The sequence below is a fragment of the Drechmeria coniospora genome, chromosome 01, assembly GCF_001625195.1.
Source record: "Drechmeria coniospora strain ARSEF 6962 chromosome 01, whole genome shotgun sequence".
Classification (NCBI taxonomy): domain Eukaryota; kingdom Fungi; phylum Ascomycota; class Sordariomycetes; order Hypocreales; family Ophiocordycipitaceae; genus Drechmeria; species Drechmeria coniospora.
This window is the reverse complement of record NC_054389.1, coordinates 444,161-458,780: the sequence shown is the minus strand read 5'-3', so window position 1 is coordinate 458,780 and position 14,620 is coordinate 444,161. Positions and strand designations below refer to the sequence as shown.

Sequence of the window (14,620 nt, the reverse complement as noted above, 5' to 3'; positions counted from 1 at the left end):
TAACGCTACATTTCATACAGGCTGCTATGCAATACCACCGAATCTCTACCTCTACTTGTCGCGAAAGTTCCATTCGTACTGCGAAATTAGCCTCGGTCAGTCTCTCTCGTGGACGGGACACTCACCACTCGTCCGTCCTCGTCCCCCGTGTACAGACAGGTCGGCATCGGTGTGATGCACGTGATGCCGGCCTCGATGTTCGCATCCCCCTTGCCGTCGACGTGGTCCAGACGCCGCAGCAGCTCCAAGGTCCAGGCACCGCCGACGATGCTCTTTCGCCAGACGTTGACGCGGCCCTTGGAGTGCCCCGTGAAGACGAGGTGGTTCTCCAGCCACTCGTAGCCCGCGCCCTCGTAGAAGGCGCACGAGTGCACGTAATCGTCCTGCTCGGGACATAGGTTCTGGTCGAGCATGAGCGATCCGTTGAGCGTGTACATCAGCACCGTGGGCCCCGAGCATAGCATGACGTCGCCCGTGACGTCGTTGATGGCGGCGCACTCGACGGCACGCACGAGCGGCAGCTTGCGGATGAAGAAGAGCAGGTTGAGGTCCCACAGGAACGCCTGACCATCCGACGAGGCCGTCACAAATGTGCCAAACGCCTTGCTCACCGCCATGGCCGTCACGGGCGCCTTGTGGCCGAAGACGCTGGAGCGCGGCACGAGGTCTACGGGCTTGGCCGGAGCGGTGACGACGGTGAAGACGGAGACGACGCAGTCCTCCCCGGCGGTGATGAGCGTCTTTGAATCGGCAAAGCACGCACACGAGATCTGGCCCGTGTGAAGGTTCTCGAACAGGCCGGCCGGCTTGCGGTTGTCGCTGAAGAAGAAGCGGATGCTGTTGTCGGCGTATCCCCACTCGAGATACTTGTCGTACGGCGGGAAGTTGAGCCGCAGGGGCGGCGCGCACAGCAGGCGGTCGAGCTTCGATGCGTACACGAGCGATGCCACGCGATCGTGGCTCTCTGCGACGGGTCAGCCGAGTCATCTCTTCCCACAAAGGCGTGGGAGTGTGGGTGCCCCCCCCCATGTCCAACCTACCCAGGAGAGGCGGGCCCGGATTGCTGAGCGAAAAGACGGCCGTGTCGAGGCGACGTATGGGGCACTTCATGTGCTCCCGCGGGGGGTGAGGCTTGCTGAAAACCTGATGCGGCGTCTGCCCAAAGTTGTGGATGACGCCGGCGGTGATGGCGCGCTCGTTGGCGTCGGTGATGCGGTCGAGGTCGCTCGCCCCGGCGTACGACAGGTGGTGGAAGACGTTGAGATTCTCCACGGCCGCCTCGCCGCGCTGCTTGTGGCCGAATACGAGATCGACCCAGCGGTGCAGGTTCTCGCTGACGTACGGGCTCTCGAGCGCCTCGCGGTGCTTCGCGATGAAGATGCGCGGATCCCCCTTGGCCCACGGCGGCAGGGCGACGTCGTCCACTCGGGCGCCGTTGCTCTGCCGCCGGCCAAAGTCGTAGCCGTTGATGTTGGTCAGAAACTCGGGCAGGCAGAAGAACTCGGGGATGAGCTCGCGGACGTCCGTCTTGTTCCTCGCCGAGGCCGACAGCCAGGCATCCCCGACCGACTGGAAGAGGCGGTCGGCGTGATCGAAGCTGTCGCCCTGCACGAGCAGGTACGACTGCACAAAGGGCGGCAGGCGGATGAGGTACGACGACACGATCATCGCCGACGAGTAGTGGGTGCCGTAGTGGAAGGGCGTCTGGCCAATCTCGCGCAGCGCGTTGTACGTCTCCGAGAAGCGCGAGACGCGCGTCGGCGTTTGGGCTCCCATCGGCTTCGACAGGTCGCGAAAGGTCGCCGGATCCTCGAGGTCCAGGTCCTCGCTCGTGTAGTCGGCGAGGATCCAGGGGAAGACGGGGTACTGCGTGAGGTCGTTAAAGGTGCGGCCCGCCATGGTGTTGACCATCATGAGGTAGTGGAAGTTGGACACCTCGCCGCGCTGCCACCGCTTCATCACGGGGTTCCACCCGGACGTGTTGAACAGCGTTCCCAGCTTGGAGCCGAGGCCGGCGAGGCGTGGCGGTTCGTCAAAGGGCTTGAGCGCCTCCAACCTCCACGCGTCCTCGGGGTTCGGCAGCGCGTTGGCGGCGCTCGTGTGAGGCGCCTTGCTGAGCATCTTCCCGAACAGCTCGTCCCTCACCGCCGGCGTGAGGAGCGCCAGCAGGTAGCTGCGCCCGTCGGTGAAGAAGATCTCGACGGCCACGTCTCGGAAGAGAAAGCGCCTTTTGGAGAAGCCGACGACGTCTTGCCACTTCCAGTGCCTCGACTCCTGCTCGCGCAAATTCTGCTGCCTCTCGAGGGTCCTGGTGCCGGTGACGACCATGGTGAACGGATCGCGCTCCTCGCGCGGCGCCTGCCAGACGTTGACGATGTCGCCGTTGACGCACTGAAATACGTTGTCCATCATGTAGAGGGCGTCCTTGCCGACGATGAAGAGGCCCTCGCAGGCCTCGAGCCCCGTGATGCGCGACATGTTGTACGCGGCCTGGACCTGGTCACCGGGCTGCAGCCGTCGCAGGACCTTGCGGTTCTTGTCCTCGAAGCTGTCGCCGTCGGCGTCCTCGGGGTTGTCGACGAGCTCAAAGTCCTCTTCCACCCCTTCATCCAGCGACGGCTCGGGGGTCATGCGGGCTCTGTCGAGGTTGGGCGGTGTCGCAGCCACCGAGCGAGGGCCGCCCTTCTTCCGCGGTTCGTATTTATCATCCATGGCCGAAGAGTCGGGGAGCAGTCGCAGCCGCATCCGGTTGCGTCCCTCGGTGCGGTCCAGCTTCCATTTGAGCGGCCCCGACTCGCTGAAGACGGCGCCGGGACGTCTCAGGTCACGTTCCTTTCGTCTGTAGGCCGCCGTGAGGAAGGCAAGGTCGTCCTGCTGATCTTGGAGGAGCCGCTGGTGTTTGAAGAACTCGGTATTGCAGACGCTCTTCATCCACGCGCTGTTGCCGATGTCGTGGCTGACGAGCATCTTATTGCTGCTGACGGCCTCTGCGTTCCATGCCTTGAGCCTCTCCTTGCGCCTCGACAAGCGCGCCTTGGCAGTCTCCAACGTCTTTGCGTTCTCCGCACCGACAAACTCCTCCCACGTCTTGGCCATGCTGCCGAGGAAGAGGGTATCCAGAGACAGGCGATGCTTATCCACCCAGGCGACAAAGGTCTCGTCGTCGACCTCGGTCAGCTGCTGGAACTCGTTGGACAGCTGCCGCTGGTCGGGAGCCATGCACGATCGAATCGCAGCGACGGATTCGTCCGGCTTCTGGACGAGAATGATGCGCAGAAAGTTGGCGGCGGCGATCCGAATGAAGGGTTTGTGATGTATGAGTTTCGTGTACAGCTGATACAAGAATAGCTTCAGGTAATCGTCGTCGGCCGAGAGGCACTCGAGGATGGACATTTGCCAGTAGGCCAGCTTGTTCATGAAGTCTTTTCCCTGCATTTCCGTCGTCTGCATGTCCAGGTCCGATAGCTTCAGCAGGATGATGCGCAGGAGGCTGGAGCGGATCGTCGACAGCGCTTGGCTGCAGAGTCGAACGCTTTTCATCTTGGCCACGTCGGGACGCTGCAGAAACTCCAGCAGCATGCCGCCAAAGTCAATCATGATGTCTGCTCCGTTTATGAACCAGCCTTCAAAGGTGGCTTCCGCCAGGTGTAGACAGAGCCGTGAAAGATTGGTCAGGATGCGCGGCTCGCAGAGCGCCTTTTGGTTCTTGTGCACCTCGTCGGACAGCCTTGCCATGACGCGCTCGAGGACGTGCGACTCAAAGTACGCCTGATGCTCCCGGAAGCCGGGCGGCACCCTGGTGAACAAGTCAAAGCCGGTGAAGTCTTTCCGGACGAGAACCTGTTCCAGGAAGACGGCGAGGACGAGATCCAACATTTCCTCGCAGATGGTGTTGCCGAAGCTTTGCCCTCTCTCGAGCCGCACGTCCCGTTCGGGCGTGAGCAGCACGAAGGAGGATGCTCGTCGCAGCGGCGTTCCTGATTGCGGCATCAGCTGGGGCGACGAGGAGACTTTGACGGCCGTCGTGCGAACTATCGGGCCAGGCATCGAACCTCCCCCGATGGGGTGTATCATGACATCGCTGCCTTCAAAGGTGAGAGTCGAATCTCTCGAGTTGAGTTCGACATCGGGCGTGACGACATCGGTACTGACGATGACGGGGTACAGTGCCGCCAGGAGCATGCGAACCCATTCAGAGGTGAGGGCAAAGTTTCGGAACTCGGACGACAGCGCATGCAGCTGCTTCAAAAATGCAAGCACATCCAGCAGCAGGGCGGCTCCGTCGACCTTGAACGTCACTGCACGAGGTTAGCGGTGTCGAGGTGACGGTAAGGAACACCAACATCGCGTCTCCAGATCGGCAGCGGCATCGGCGGGCCCGGGATGCCTCGCACCAGCGTCCTCGCGCTTCATGACCTCCCTCATGCCGTGCTGCAGCATCGTGTTGATGATGAGGGAGGCCTCGGGGTAGGCGACCTTGCGGGCGGAAAATAGGCCGACCAAGGTGCTCAGTTCGCGGTGGAGAGTAACCTCGGCGACGTCGTAGCCGAAGAGGATGCTGAAGCACATGGGCCACAGCGACGGAGTGTCCCAGAAACGCTTCAGTCGGTTTGCCATGATGGCCCAGCCACCCGCCTTGACGGCGAACTTGGAGGTGTAAAAGCCACCGTTGGCTACTAGCTGCCGGGTGAGGATCCTGCAGCTGTGCAGCACGACGGTCGCGTCGTCGTTGTCCAGAAGGTACAGGAGCCACTGCACGGTCAGGCATGGTCAGGCTCGCAGGCTCGGCGGGGAGTCGCGGCGCACTCACCTTGTTGCTCACGGTTCGGCCAAACGTTTTGATGTTGGTGAGGTTTCCCTTTTCGCAGAGAATATGCGAGTACATGGTCAGGATGCGAGCGCCCAACTGCTTCTTGGTGACCATTTTGTAGCCAACCGGGCTCTCGCCGTCGAGCTTGCCGGCGGTCCGGGCCGACGTCTGAAAGGCGTAGGTGATGAAGAGCGAGAGGGATCTCATGACCTCTTGGCTGAGGCTTGACTTGACCAGGGCCTGGAATGCGTTCATGAAATGGTCGATGACGTCGTCCGAGATGCTCTCGCCTTTCATGGCATCGAGAAGCCTCTTGACGGTCCCTGGCCGAGTTAGCAGGAATGCAGGCGACACACGGCATCACACGACGAGGCAATGGGGACCCGGCCTTACTCATTCGAATCAGTCTCCTGCTGTTGAATTCGTGGTGCTTGCTGTTGACGGCAAAGGTCAAAAACTGCTTATAGTACAGCTCCTGGATGCGTGGTGCCGACCGGCGCCAGATGTCGAGGTCGATGAGGAGCATCCGGTAGGCAAGCGGGTTCACGATGAAGGACTCGATCGGCTCGGCGTGATTGTAGCCCAGAAAGTCGAGCATGAGGGCGAGGACACGAAAGGCGAGGCTGTCGCGCTCGGCGACGGAGATGAACAGGCGAGGGACGGGTGGTTCGCCGTTTCCGTAGCCCATCTTGAAGCGCAGAAGCATGCCGAGGATTCCGTACCCGTTGTCCCGCTCCATGGCCTCGCTGTTGCGCCAACTCTTGCGGATGCAGTGGAACATGATCTCGATGGCCCGGATCGTCTCCTCGGCCGTCGTCGCTCTTTCGAGCAGCTTCAGGGCGAGCGGCGTGAAGCCGGCTAGGCGCCAGAGATTTTCGTCGAGATAGGACGGCGCGGCGACAATGGGCATGCCGCGAAAGGAGGCAACGCCGTGCGTCCTGAAAAGGGCGTCAGACAAGTTCGGAACGGCGCAGTTCATGGCGAGGGGTCCGCCTTCTTGGTTGGAAATTCGAAGGAGGTTACGGGTCGAGACACGCGGTAGCGAACGAAGGAGGCCTGTATCGAGGAACTGGACGTTCTCGGCAAAGGTGGCCGAGGGCAGCAGGCTCAGCAGGATCTTGGACTCGGGGAGCAGCGAGCTCGCCTTGTCCCGGACGGCACGCAGAATCTCGGAATGCTCGTCCTTGCCCGGGTGGACAATCTCGTTGCGGAGGCCGAGAGCGGCGGAGGCCCGGTAGGTCTGGAAGCCTCCCAGGCTGTCTTGGAAGTTTCCCTGGTAGCGGGGCCCGAGGCCGAAGTGGACGGCGAGATAGTCGTCGCTCAAGACATCCTCGAACAGGTGAGCGGACGCGAGAGCCCAGCGGGTGTGAACGACACCACTGCCCGTCTTGGCGGAGAGCTCGCGCGGCGTTCCGACAAAGGCTTGGACGGGGTTGGTGCGGTCCTGGTTCGAGCTGAAGGAGGCAAAGCTCTCGTTGCTGCCGTTTGACGGCGGCGGCGGTTGCGGATAGCTGCAGCGAACCTGCTCGGCAAATTCGCCGTCGACGTAGAGGGCGGCCTTGCTCGCCGTCATGGTCTTGGGTCGGCGATGGACGACGGCGACGTGGTACCACTTTTTCTCCCGAAAGGCGACGGACTTGAACCTCACGCTCGGCTTGTTGGAGAAGACGGAGGTCTGGAGGATGAAGTTGCGCGTGTCCTTTTCGAGGTAGACGAGGACGAAGCAGGTCTGGGAGGCGTCGTAGAGGCCGAAGATGGTGGTGTGGGCGGCGGGATCAAAGGCCTCGACGCGCATCCAGGCGGTAAAGGTGTAGCCGGCGGCCGACTGGGGAGGAAAGGAGCGGCCGAGGCTCGGCAGCTCGAGCGAGGAGTAGCCGTGGAGGGTCAGGTCAAACTGAAAGAAGGGCGGGCCGGCATGCTTGGACATCATCTCGAGGCAGAAGTCGGCGGCCTCGGACCGGGGCGCCGAGAGCAGAAACTGGGTGTCGGCCGGCTCGTTGACGCCGAGAAACATGAGCAGCTGGCAGATGGCCAGGAGGCGCTCGCGATCGGCTTCGGCCAGCCAGCCATGGCCAAAGGCGACGAGGAGGAACTGAGACAGGACGCCGGCGGAGTGGACGGCGGCGCGGTTGTGCATCGAGACCGACGTGGCACGCAGCATCGCCTCGAGGACAAAGATGGAGCTCACGCATGCCGACGAGCCTGCAGGTCGCGGGAGGGCGGTCCAGAAGCTCACGACGGCGCGGAGCATCTCGGGAAAGCGGATGGCCGTCGTGCCGTTGATGAGCTTCTCGACGCCGCGGGCGACCTTGTCCAGCACATCTCCGTCGGCGTCCCGGTCGCTGCCCTCGGCGTCTGGCCGCAGCATCTTGCCGATGGACCGGCCGAGGAGGTCAAAGGCGTCGTCGTCGAGGGAAAACGACAGCAGCTGGCCGAAGACGTGGCAGCTGACCCAGGGATCCGGCTCGGCGCCGCCGAGGCCGATGCTCGCGATGACCTGCTCGAGGGCCTCCCATCCGCCGCCGTCGACTCGGTAGCGGAAGAAGCGTCTGTTGGCCGGGTGGTCGCGCAAGGCGGCGGCCAGGACCTTGAGGCAGGAAGCGAGGAGGCCGAAGAGGGCAAGCATGTCGGCCTCGGCTCGCTTGTGGGGGTCGTAGAAGCCGGAGAAGCGTCGTAGGACGGCGAGGACGGACTGGAAACCGCTGGCATGTCGAAACTCATCCTGGTGCACCGTCGTGCTCTCGGAGCAGACGCAGCGGGCGATGTCCTGCAGGCTCGAGTCGAGAGGGAGCGGATCCGGATAGGCATTGTCACCGGCGTCGTCGACGACGGCGTCGAGGGATGCGAGGAGACGACGGAGACCGGCGGACGACTCGGCATCCGGGGTCGAGGTCGGGGTCGAGGTCGAGGTCGAGGACCGGAGACGTCGAGCATCAAACGTCATGGCACCTCCTTCGTCCCGCCCTCGAGCGGTCCCGGCTTCGTCTATCGTGGCGGCATCGAAAGGTGGTGTGGGTGTGGTCTGCTCTGGGTCGACGATCCGGCACTTGGCTAGCTCGTGCCCGGTGCCGAACAGATGAGGGTGCAGCGAGCGTCGTGCCTAGGGCGATGAATTTCTTGCGGATGAGAGGCGAGAGGTGAGAGCTGCCATCACCAATTCACCATCCTGTCCTAAGTCGTCGTGGCTGGTGCGAGCGGTGGCGTTGGCGTTGCCCCGCAGGCGTCGCAGAAATCCGTTTCGCAACTCTCCTTGCTTCCCCTTGACGGCATTTTGGCATCTCGTCCAACATGCAAACCGGTTCAGGATGAAGAAATGGAATCATGACTTTACGGCGTTTGTTCCAGCTACGAGACGGGATTTTGCAGGAAGCGCAGCCTCGCCGCACTGAATCATGAAGAATGCGTGACGCCACTCGAGGTCCCGCAGCGTCATACGCAACACACTGTACTTGCTTGTACACGGTAAAATACGAGGCAAGTATTGCGAACTTTCTCCGGACATGCGTGCAAGTAGAAAAACATGACTACATTCCGTTGCTATATTCCGTCGGACAATACTCTGTAGTTGATGTTTTATTCACATCTTTCGTCGGCATGGACTGGATATCTAGGGAGGTGTTGCAGCGTGATCTGCAGCGTGATCTACAACTACCTACTTACGTAATAGTAAGTACTCACTGCAAGTAATACTGCAAGTAATACTGCAAGTAATAATACTGCAAGTAATATTGCAAGCAAGTACTGTACAGTACAATTACAACCAAGGGTACCGAGTACAAAGTACGGAGTACATGTATACGTATTGCTGCCTTCCTACGGAGTAGTACCTGCTAACAGTAGCAAGCATGGAGTACTACGGAGTAGCATTAGAGCAGTACAAAGCAAGTACTCCGTACTTGTACATGTACTCGGTACGGAGTACTGATACGAGGAATTACATCACAATCCTACCCAAGTAGGTACCTGTTAGTACGGAGTACTTACAAGGAGTATTGACAGGTACGGAGTACAGTGCTTACATAACCGTGCCACGCACCACCTTTATTGGCCCTCGGATTCCTCGCACCACCAAGTGCTCCCCAGCGTAGCGCAGACATTTTGATTCCATCATCTTCAATTGCAATCATCTTCACAACTATAACAGCTCTTGGGTCACTCCCGCGACATGCTGCGGCATTTGTTCGCGATTTCAAGTATCAAGCTGTGCCCATATGGACAATAGATGTTATGATGTTAGGCTTTGCCTAACGGAGCTATGTCATAGGATAGAGTCACGTGCTGACTCGCACCCTATGACTAAGCAGGCATTGGAGTATAAGTACTCCAATGCCTGTAGAGTTGGAGCTCTGTAGATTTCTTGACAACTATTTCCGACCACTAGATACTGGCAGTACTAGTGACTCCGTAACAATAGACCAGTTAACCGTTCTGTAACGATATTGTATATCGTACTCTTTTTCTGGCCTGCCCTACACTCTGCATCACGTAATGCACGGACCACCTACGTAAGTATATAGCCTCTTCTTCCCCGCACTCACTGTTTTCTTTCTCTTTTCTTCCTCCTTGGTTCGAAAATTCTACAGTCTTTACACTTGCTGCCTTCCTGCTAGTCCGCATCGTAACAACTTATACCTATACAAGCAAGGCATTGAAAATCGGCAACCTGAATAGACGAAAAGTCAGGTAGCCCAGCAGTAATACTACTGGTCTTCTTCAAGAGTGGTAGACTGAAGTGTCCCAGTCGAATGTGCTAGATGGCTGCTTGTTGCAATAGTCTTTGGTAAGACTGGTTGTTGGATTCTATACTGGTAGTCGGAGTAGCTTGTTCCTCAGTACTAGCAGTTGGGCCTGCTAGTTGGTCTGTTGCCTCTATAGGAATTGGGCCTTCTATAGGGTCTTTGAATAGGGTAGCCTTAGTAAGGTCCCTTGATGTAGCCGAACTAGTAGTTGGGCTAGGGTCTGATCCTGATCTGGGTGTTGGACTAATAAGTGCCGATTCAGGTACCGACCGAGGTACTAGTGTAGGTGCCGACCGAGGCACTGGTGTAGGTGCCGACCGAGGCACCGGTGTAGGTGCCAACCGATCCTCTGCTTCGTTGGCCCAGGGATATGGTTGGGAGGGAATTTCCACTGTAATTCCGTAGCTACTATAGTAGCTAGAGTAGGTAGTATCTGATTTCGTTAGATAGGGCGTATCTTGACCTTGTTGTTGTAGGAAGAAGCCGTATTGTTGGAAGTTAAGGAGTCCGTATAACTGTCGATTGGAGTTATACAGATATTCCTTAATGAGAGTTCCTCCAGATGCATAGTAGCGAATTCCACTAACAATACTAACTTCCATTTTCGGAATGTACAGTGCCTCTTGTAAAATAAGAGTACCGTAGATAGGTGGATTGGTGCGAATTAGGACAGTAAATTCAGTACAGCCAATTCATTTGGGGTAAATTGGACCACCTCCTGTTGTGATTGGTTTTGCTTGGGATTTTGCAATGGGTCGGAAAGTCGTGAACTTAAGCCGATTGTTGACCAAATGACAGGTTGAGCCAGTATCGTAGAGTAGGCCCATTCGATACGCATTATTGTTAGCAATACGGTATGTCATACCAATATTACCCAGATCGGGTAATAGTACCAATTCTTGTTCGGAGTTAGAGTCGGTATTTAATTCCTGGTAGGAATTAGGTAACCCCATACAGCCAGTGGTTAAGCTGTAGTTGCCAATCAGGAAACTAGTAGAACCCTTGGCTGGTGTGTGATTTTTGGGTCGATTGGGTCGGTTGAGTCGACTAGGTCTAGTAGACCTAGTATTGCTGTTGTGTTGTGTTTTGGATAATTGGGTTATCCTGTAACTAAATGCTTGGAAACTGGGACTATCGGGATTTTGATGTTCTTCCAGTAAGTTGGTCTGAAGGTATTGTAGGTTGAGGGATACTGTATTAATCCCTAAGACTTTATTGGTTTGAAGATTGTTGCGTTGTGTTGCCGCCTATTGTGAAAAAACAGGACCAATAGTTGTAAGATATCGATTTGCCTGATCCCGTGGGTCGATAATTACTCCAGTAAGTTGAAGTCGAGTAAGGCAGCTGTTGAATTCTGAATTGAAGGCCTTAAGTGTTTCTTTATACCCTTTGAGTGTAAGGTTATGGTAGCAATCGTAGAGATTGCAACGCTGGGCTGATTGGCCCTTGGAGTAATGTTTTTTTAAGTAACAGATAGGTGTATCTGTTGGGTTTTGAATCCATGCAATTGATACTTGCGGGCCTTCAGCACAGCTGTCCCGAAGCAGCATAAGCAGGGAGTATTGGTTGTGTATTGAATAACTAATAGCAATTGATGTGTAACACATATGGGGAGGTGTGCCCATATGGACAATAGACCAGTTAACCGTTCGACCAAATGGCCAAACTGTCAAAAGATCCGCCAGTATCCGCACTTAGTGCGGGTACTGCACCTCACATTCGCTTATAAGGCCTACACGCCTGTAGCGCGCCTTACATGATGGGTCTTTCAGAAATCCTTCCAGGCGAAGGGATCCAAGTTGGATGGAAAGTAATTGTTCCCATATGTTAAAGTTCTTGGTGTCTTTGAGCTTAGTATACTCTGGGAATGAGAATACCTTCTTGGATAGCTCGATGTTGGAGCTAAGATCAGTCGTTTCAGTAGTAGTCTTATAAATAAAAGGGGAAATACCTCTTGGAATAAAAGGGGTAAAATAGGAAGGGTGCGCAGTGGAAGTTCAGTTGCACGGACTATCCAAAATGGATATCAATCAAGGCTGTTAGTAACAGCAGGAAGTACACCAGTCAGTAACTAGGCAAGAAATACAGATTTGAACAAGTCAAATAGTAGTGCCAAGGGACGATTCAAAAAGAAAGACTGTTGTGTTTCTTGTGCTTGCTTGATGTGTGTTTACAGCGTGCGTGCGTCTTGTGTTTACAGCTTGCGTGTGTCTTGTATGTGTATACCTAACTATCTAAGAGTGTAGGAAAGGTAGGACCCTTTTATACCTGAGAGGTAGTACCTCAATCAGTGCAATGTGCACGTGTTGGAATTCTGTCTGATTCCATACAATGCATCTCCGAACAATCTGCTTGCATTCAATGCAGCTCCAAATACTCTGGTTGAGTCATACTGCCAGTTTGTTGCAACTAGCAGGGTTGATCAGTATTAGGGTTCGGTTGAGACAGTACAGCAGAAGTACTGCAGTAGTCGAGTGGGCCAGTAGTAGTACTACTAGCAAGCAACTGCTGGTTGCAGTTGGGTGGGTCCTACCGCGCAACAGTAGTGCTGTTGGCGGGCAACTACTAGTAGTAGTTGGGAGCGCGTCAATTGACGGCCCGATCAATGATCTTGCTTGGTCGACCAAGTACTACTTGCACAAGACGCGCAATAGTAGTAAATTGGCTGGGCAGTAGTACTGCCATCAGTTGTACCAAGTCGGAGCGAGGAGAATTTGCATAGCAAGTGCAATTCGTCAACTCGATATACTACTTGTACGTGCAGTACAGTGGTAGTATATTGGCAAGCAGTAGTACTGCTGCCAGAAGTTGCAAATAGCAATACATAGGATAGTATTTGGGTAGTCTTACTAGTATAAATACCAGTAATTTTAACACTTACTAGTATAAATACCAGTAATTTTAACACTAGGTATTCGTAAAGTCCTTATTTTTGACGTGTCTAGCGCGTGACTCCGCTGCGATCGTCTGAATTATTTCCTTAGCTTCCTCCCATCCGGAGGGTAGCTGGGTCTAGGTATTTATTTCGTCTTAGTCTTATTGAGGAGTTGGATTGTGCGTAATCCAATTATCCGTATTCCGGTTTGGGTCTGAGTCTAGGGCCTATTGGGGTCTTATGGGTTGTTTTGTTTAAGTCTAAACGAAATCCCATTCGTTTAGCCCGGAAGGGAATCTCGTATGTAAAGGGTTAGTAAGTTTCTCCTTGCTAGGTGCCCTAGGGTACTAGTTGGCACCGTCCTTATCGGATTTGTATGTTAAGCATACGTTATTATAGTATCCTGAAAAGTAAAGTAAGTTATAGTCTACCGTTTCTCGGGTAGCTATATATATCTTCCGTTTGGGAACTAGCTTCCAGTCCCGTTTCTTCTTTTAGTAACATTTGTTGGCAAAGTGTTACGTTTTTCCGTAGTTATAGTAAGTCTTTGCTTTCTAGTCGCGTTGAGCTGCGTCGAGCCATATTGGTCCGCCGTATTGTCCATATGCCGTAGAGCGGTGTCGATAAGTCTTTCCTTAGTTAGGTTGTAGAGTATAGGGTCTTGTAAAGCGTCCCTCTTTGCCTCCTCGTTCCAGATAGCATTAGTAATTACCGTTGTTAATTTTAATTGCTATTTCTATATAGTCGTTAAATTCCTCAGGCTTGTCGGCCTTACTAAGTTCGTCTTTCACATCCTTGGGAAGTCCATTATAGAAGTACTCTATAAGAGCAGCTTTACTAAGGTCCAGCTTAGTTAAGTAGCATCGGAACTCCCAATTGTAATGCATAGCCGATCCGGTCTATCGTAAATTCTTTAGGTAACGTGTAGCAGTCCTTTCTTCATCCGGGTCTCTGAAAGCGGTTATAAGTCGCTGTTCGAAGGCCTTATTACTAATAAAGGTATTGTTTGTCTCCTTATCCCTTTCTGTATCTTTCTTATAATCTAGGTAGTCTCGTAGGGTAGGCTCCTACTATTCAAAAGCCTTTCCTATTAAGAGGTTGCCAATACAAATCATTTTTACAGCGGGTCCAGTAATAGAGATATTTACCCGAAGGTATGCTTGAGCCTAGGTTAAGAAGGATTGTATATTGCCCTTTTGCCCGTCAAATAACTTAGGTTTGGGGAACTTATATATGCCTGGTCTTCCTTTATAGCTTCGGATTTACTCCCGAAGTATAAGGATCTCGGCTTTCATCTGGGCAAGCATCTGCCCAGGGTTCTGGGTCGTACCGCTAGTAGTAGACATACTGCTCGAGGTTTATAAGGGTAACTCACCGAACAGGATTAATCAAAATGTAACGGATGCTTAAAGCGTCCTAAGGGTTCTGTCACTTAGGTAGTAAGTCAGGCTTACTGTAAACAGTATATCTACTAAGAGTTCCGTTAAGAAGCTTTTAAGACTTCTCAATCAATAATGAACTGATTGCTTAGATTGATTAATAAAGAACTAACTATCTGGCTAAGGGTAAAGACTGTTCTTTATATACTTGTTCGTTCCTTTATTGCTCTTGCTGGATCACGCTGCTTACCGTAATCTAAGTGAGCCTGGCTCACGCGGCTTACGGTGATCTAAGTGAGCTTGGCTCACGCGGCTTACGGTGATCCAAATGATCCACTTACCGTATATCACGTAACCGCGTATATAACCCCTCTTGTGTACGTACTACTTCTGCTGTACGTACCTGACTCCTCTTGTCCCTGTGTCTGTACTTAAGGCTCGTCCCTGGCCCTGTCGTCCTTAGTCATAGCTTGCATGCATGTTGGTTCGTAACAAGTACTACCTCTTAGGCATAAATAGTCCTATCTCTCCTGTACTGTACTTGATAGAATAATTGCATTCGTTTGTATAATTTGGCACCCCGAGTTTGCATTCCTACCCAGTTACTAACTGGCACCCATTTTACTGTTACTAATAGCGTAATTGATTCCCTGGTCCGTGCGATACACTTCCACTACCCCCTCCTCTTGCGCACACAAATTGCAAGAGGTAGTATATCAGAAGATCGGCTGTTACACAGTATAATAAGTGTGAGTTCATACTATTTACACTGTAGTAGTAATATACTAAAAGTAGTGTGGTGGATATACTTTTGACT

At 54.2% G+C, this 14,620-nt stretch overlaps 1 protein-coding gene across 1 annotated transcript; it reads right to left on the bottom strand.

The window, feature by feature from the left end:
• Positions 1-51: 51 nt before the first annotated feature.
• Positions 52-7,975, bottom strand: DCS_00092 (beige/BEACH domain protein; the record flags this gene model as incomplete). The annotated part of the gene is made up of 7 exons (XM_040797434.1): positions 52-78; positions 126-964; positions 1,041-4,298; positions 4,344-4,752; positions 4,811-5,133; positions 5,204-7,910; positions 7,973-7,975. 7 exons carry the CDS (start codon positions 7,973-7,975, stop codon positions 52-54), a joined length of 7,566 nt encoding a protein of 2,521 aa, XP_040658317.1.
• Between the last annotated feature and the right edge of the window lie 6,645 nt (positions 7,976-14,620).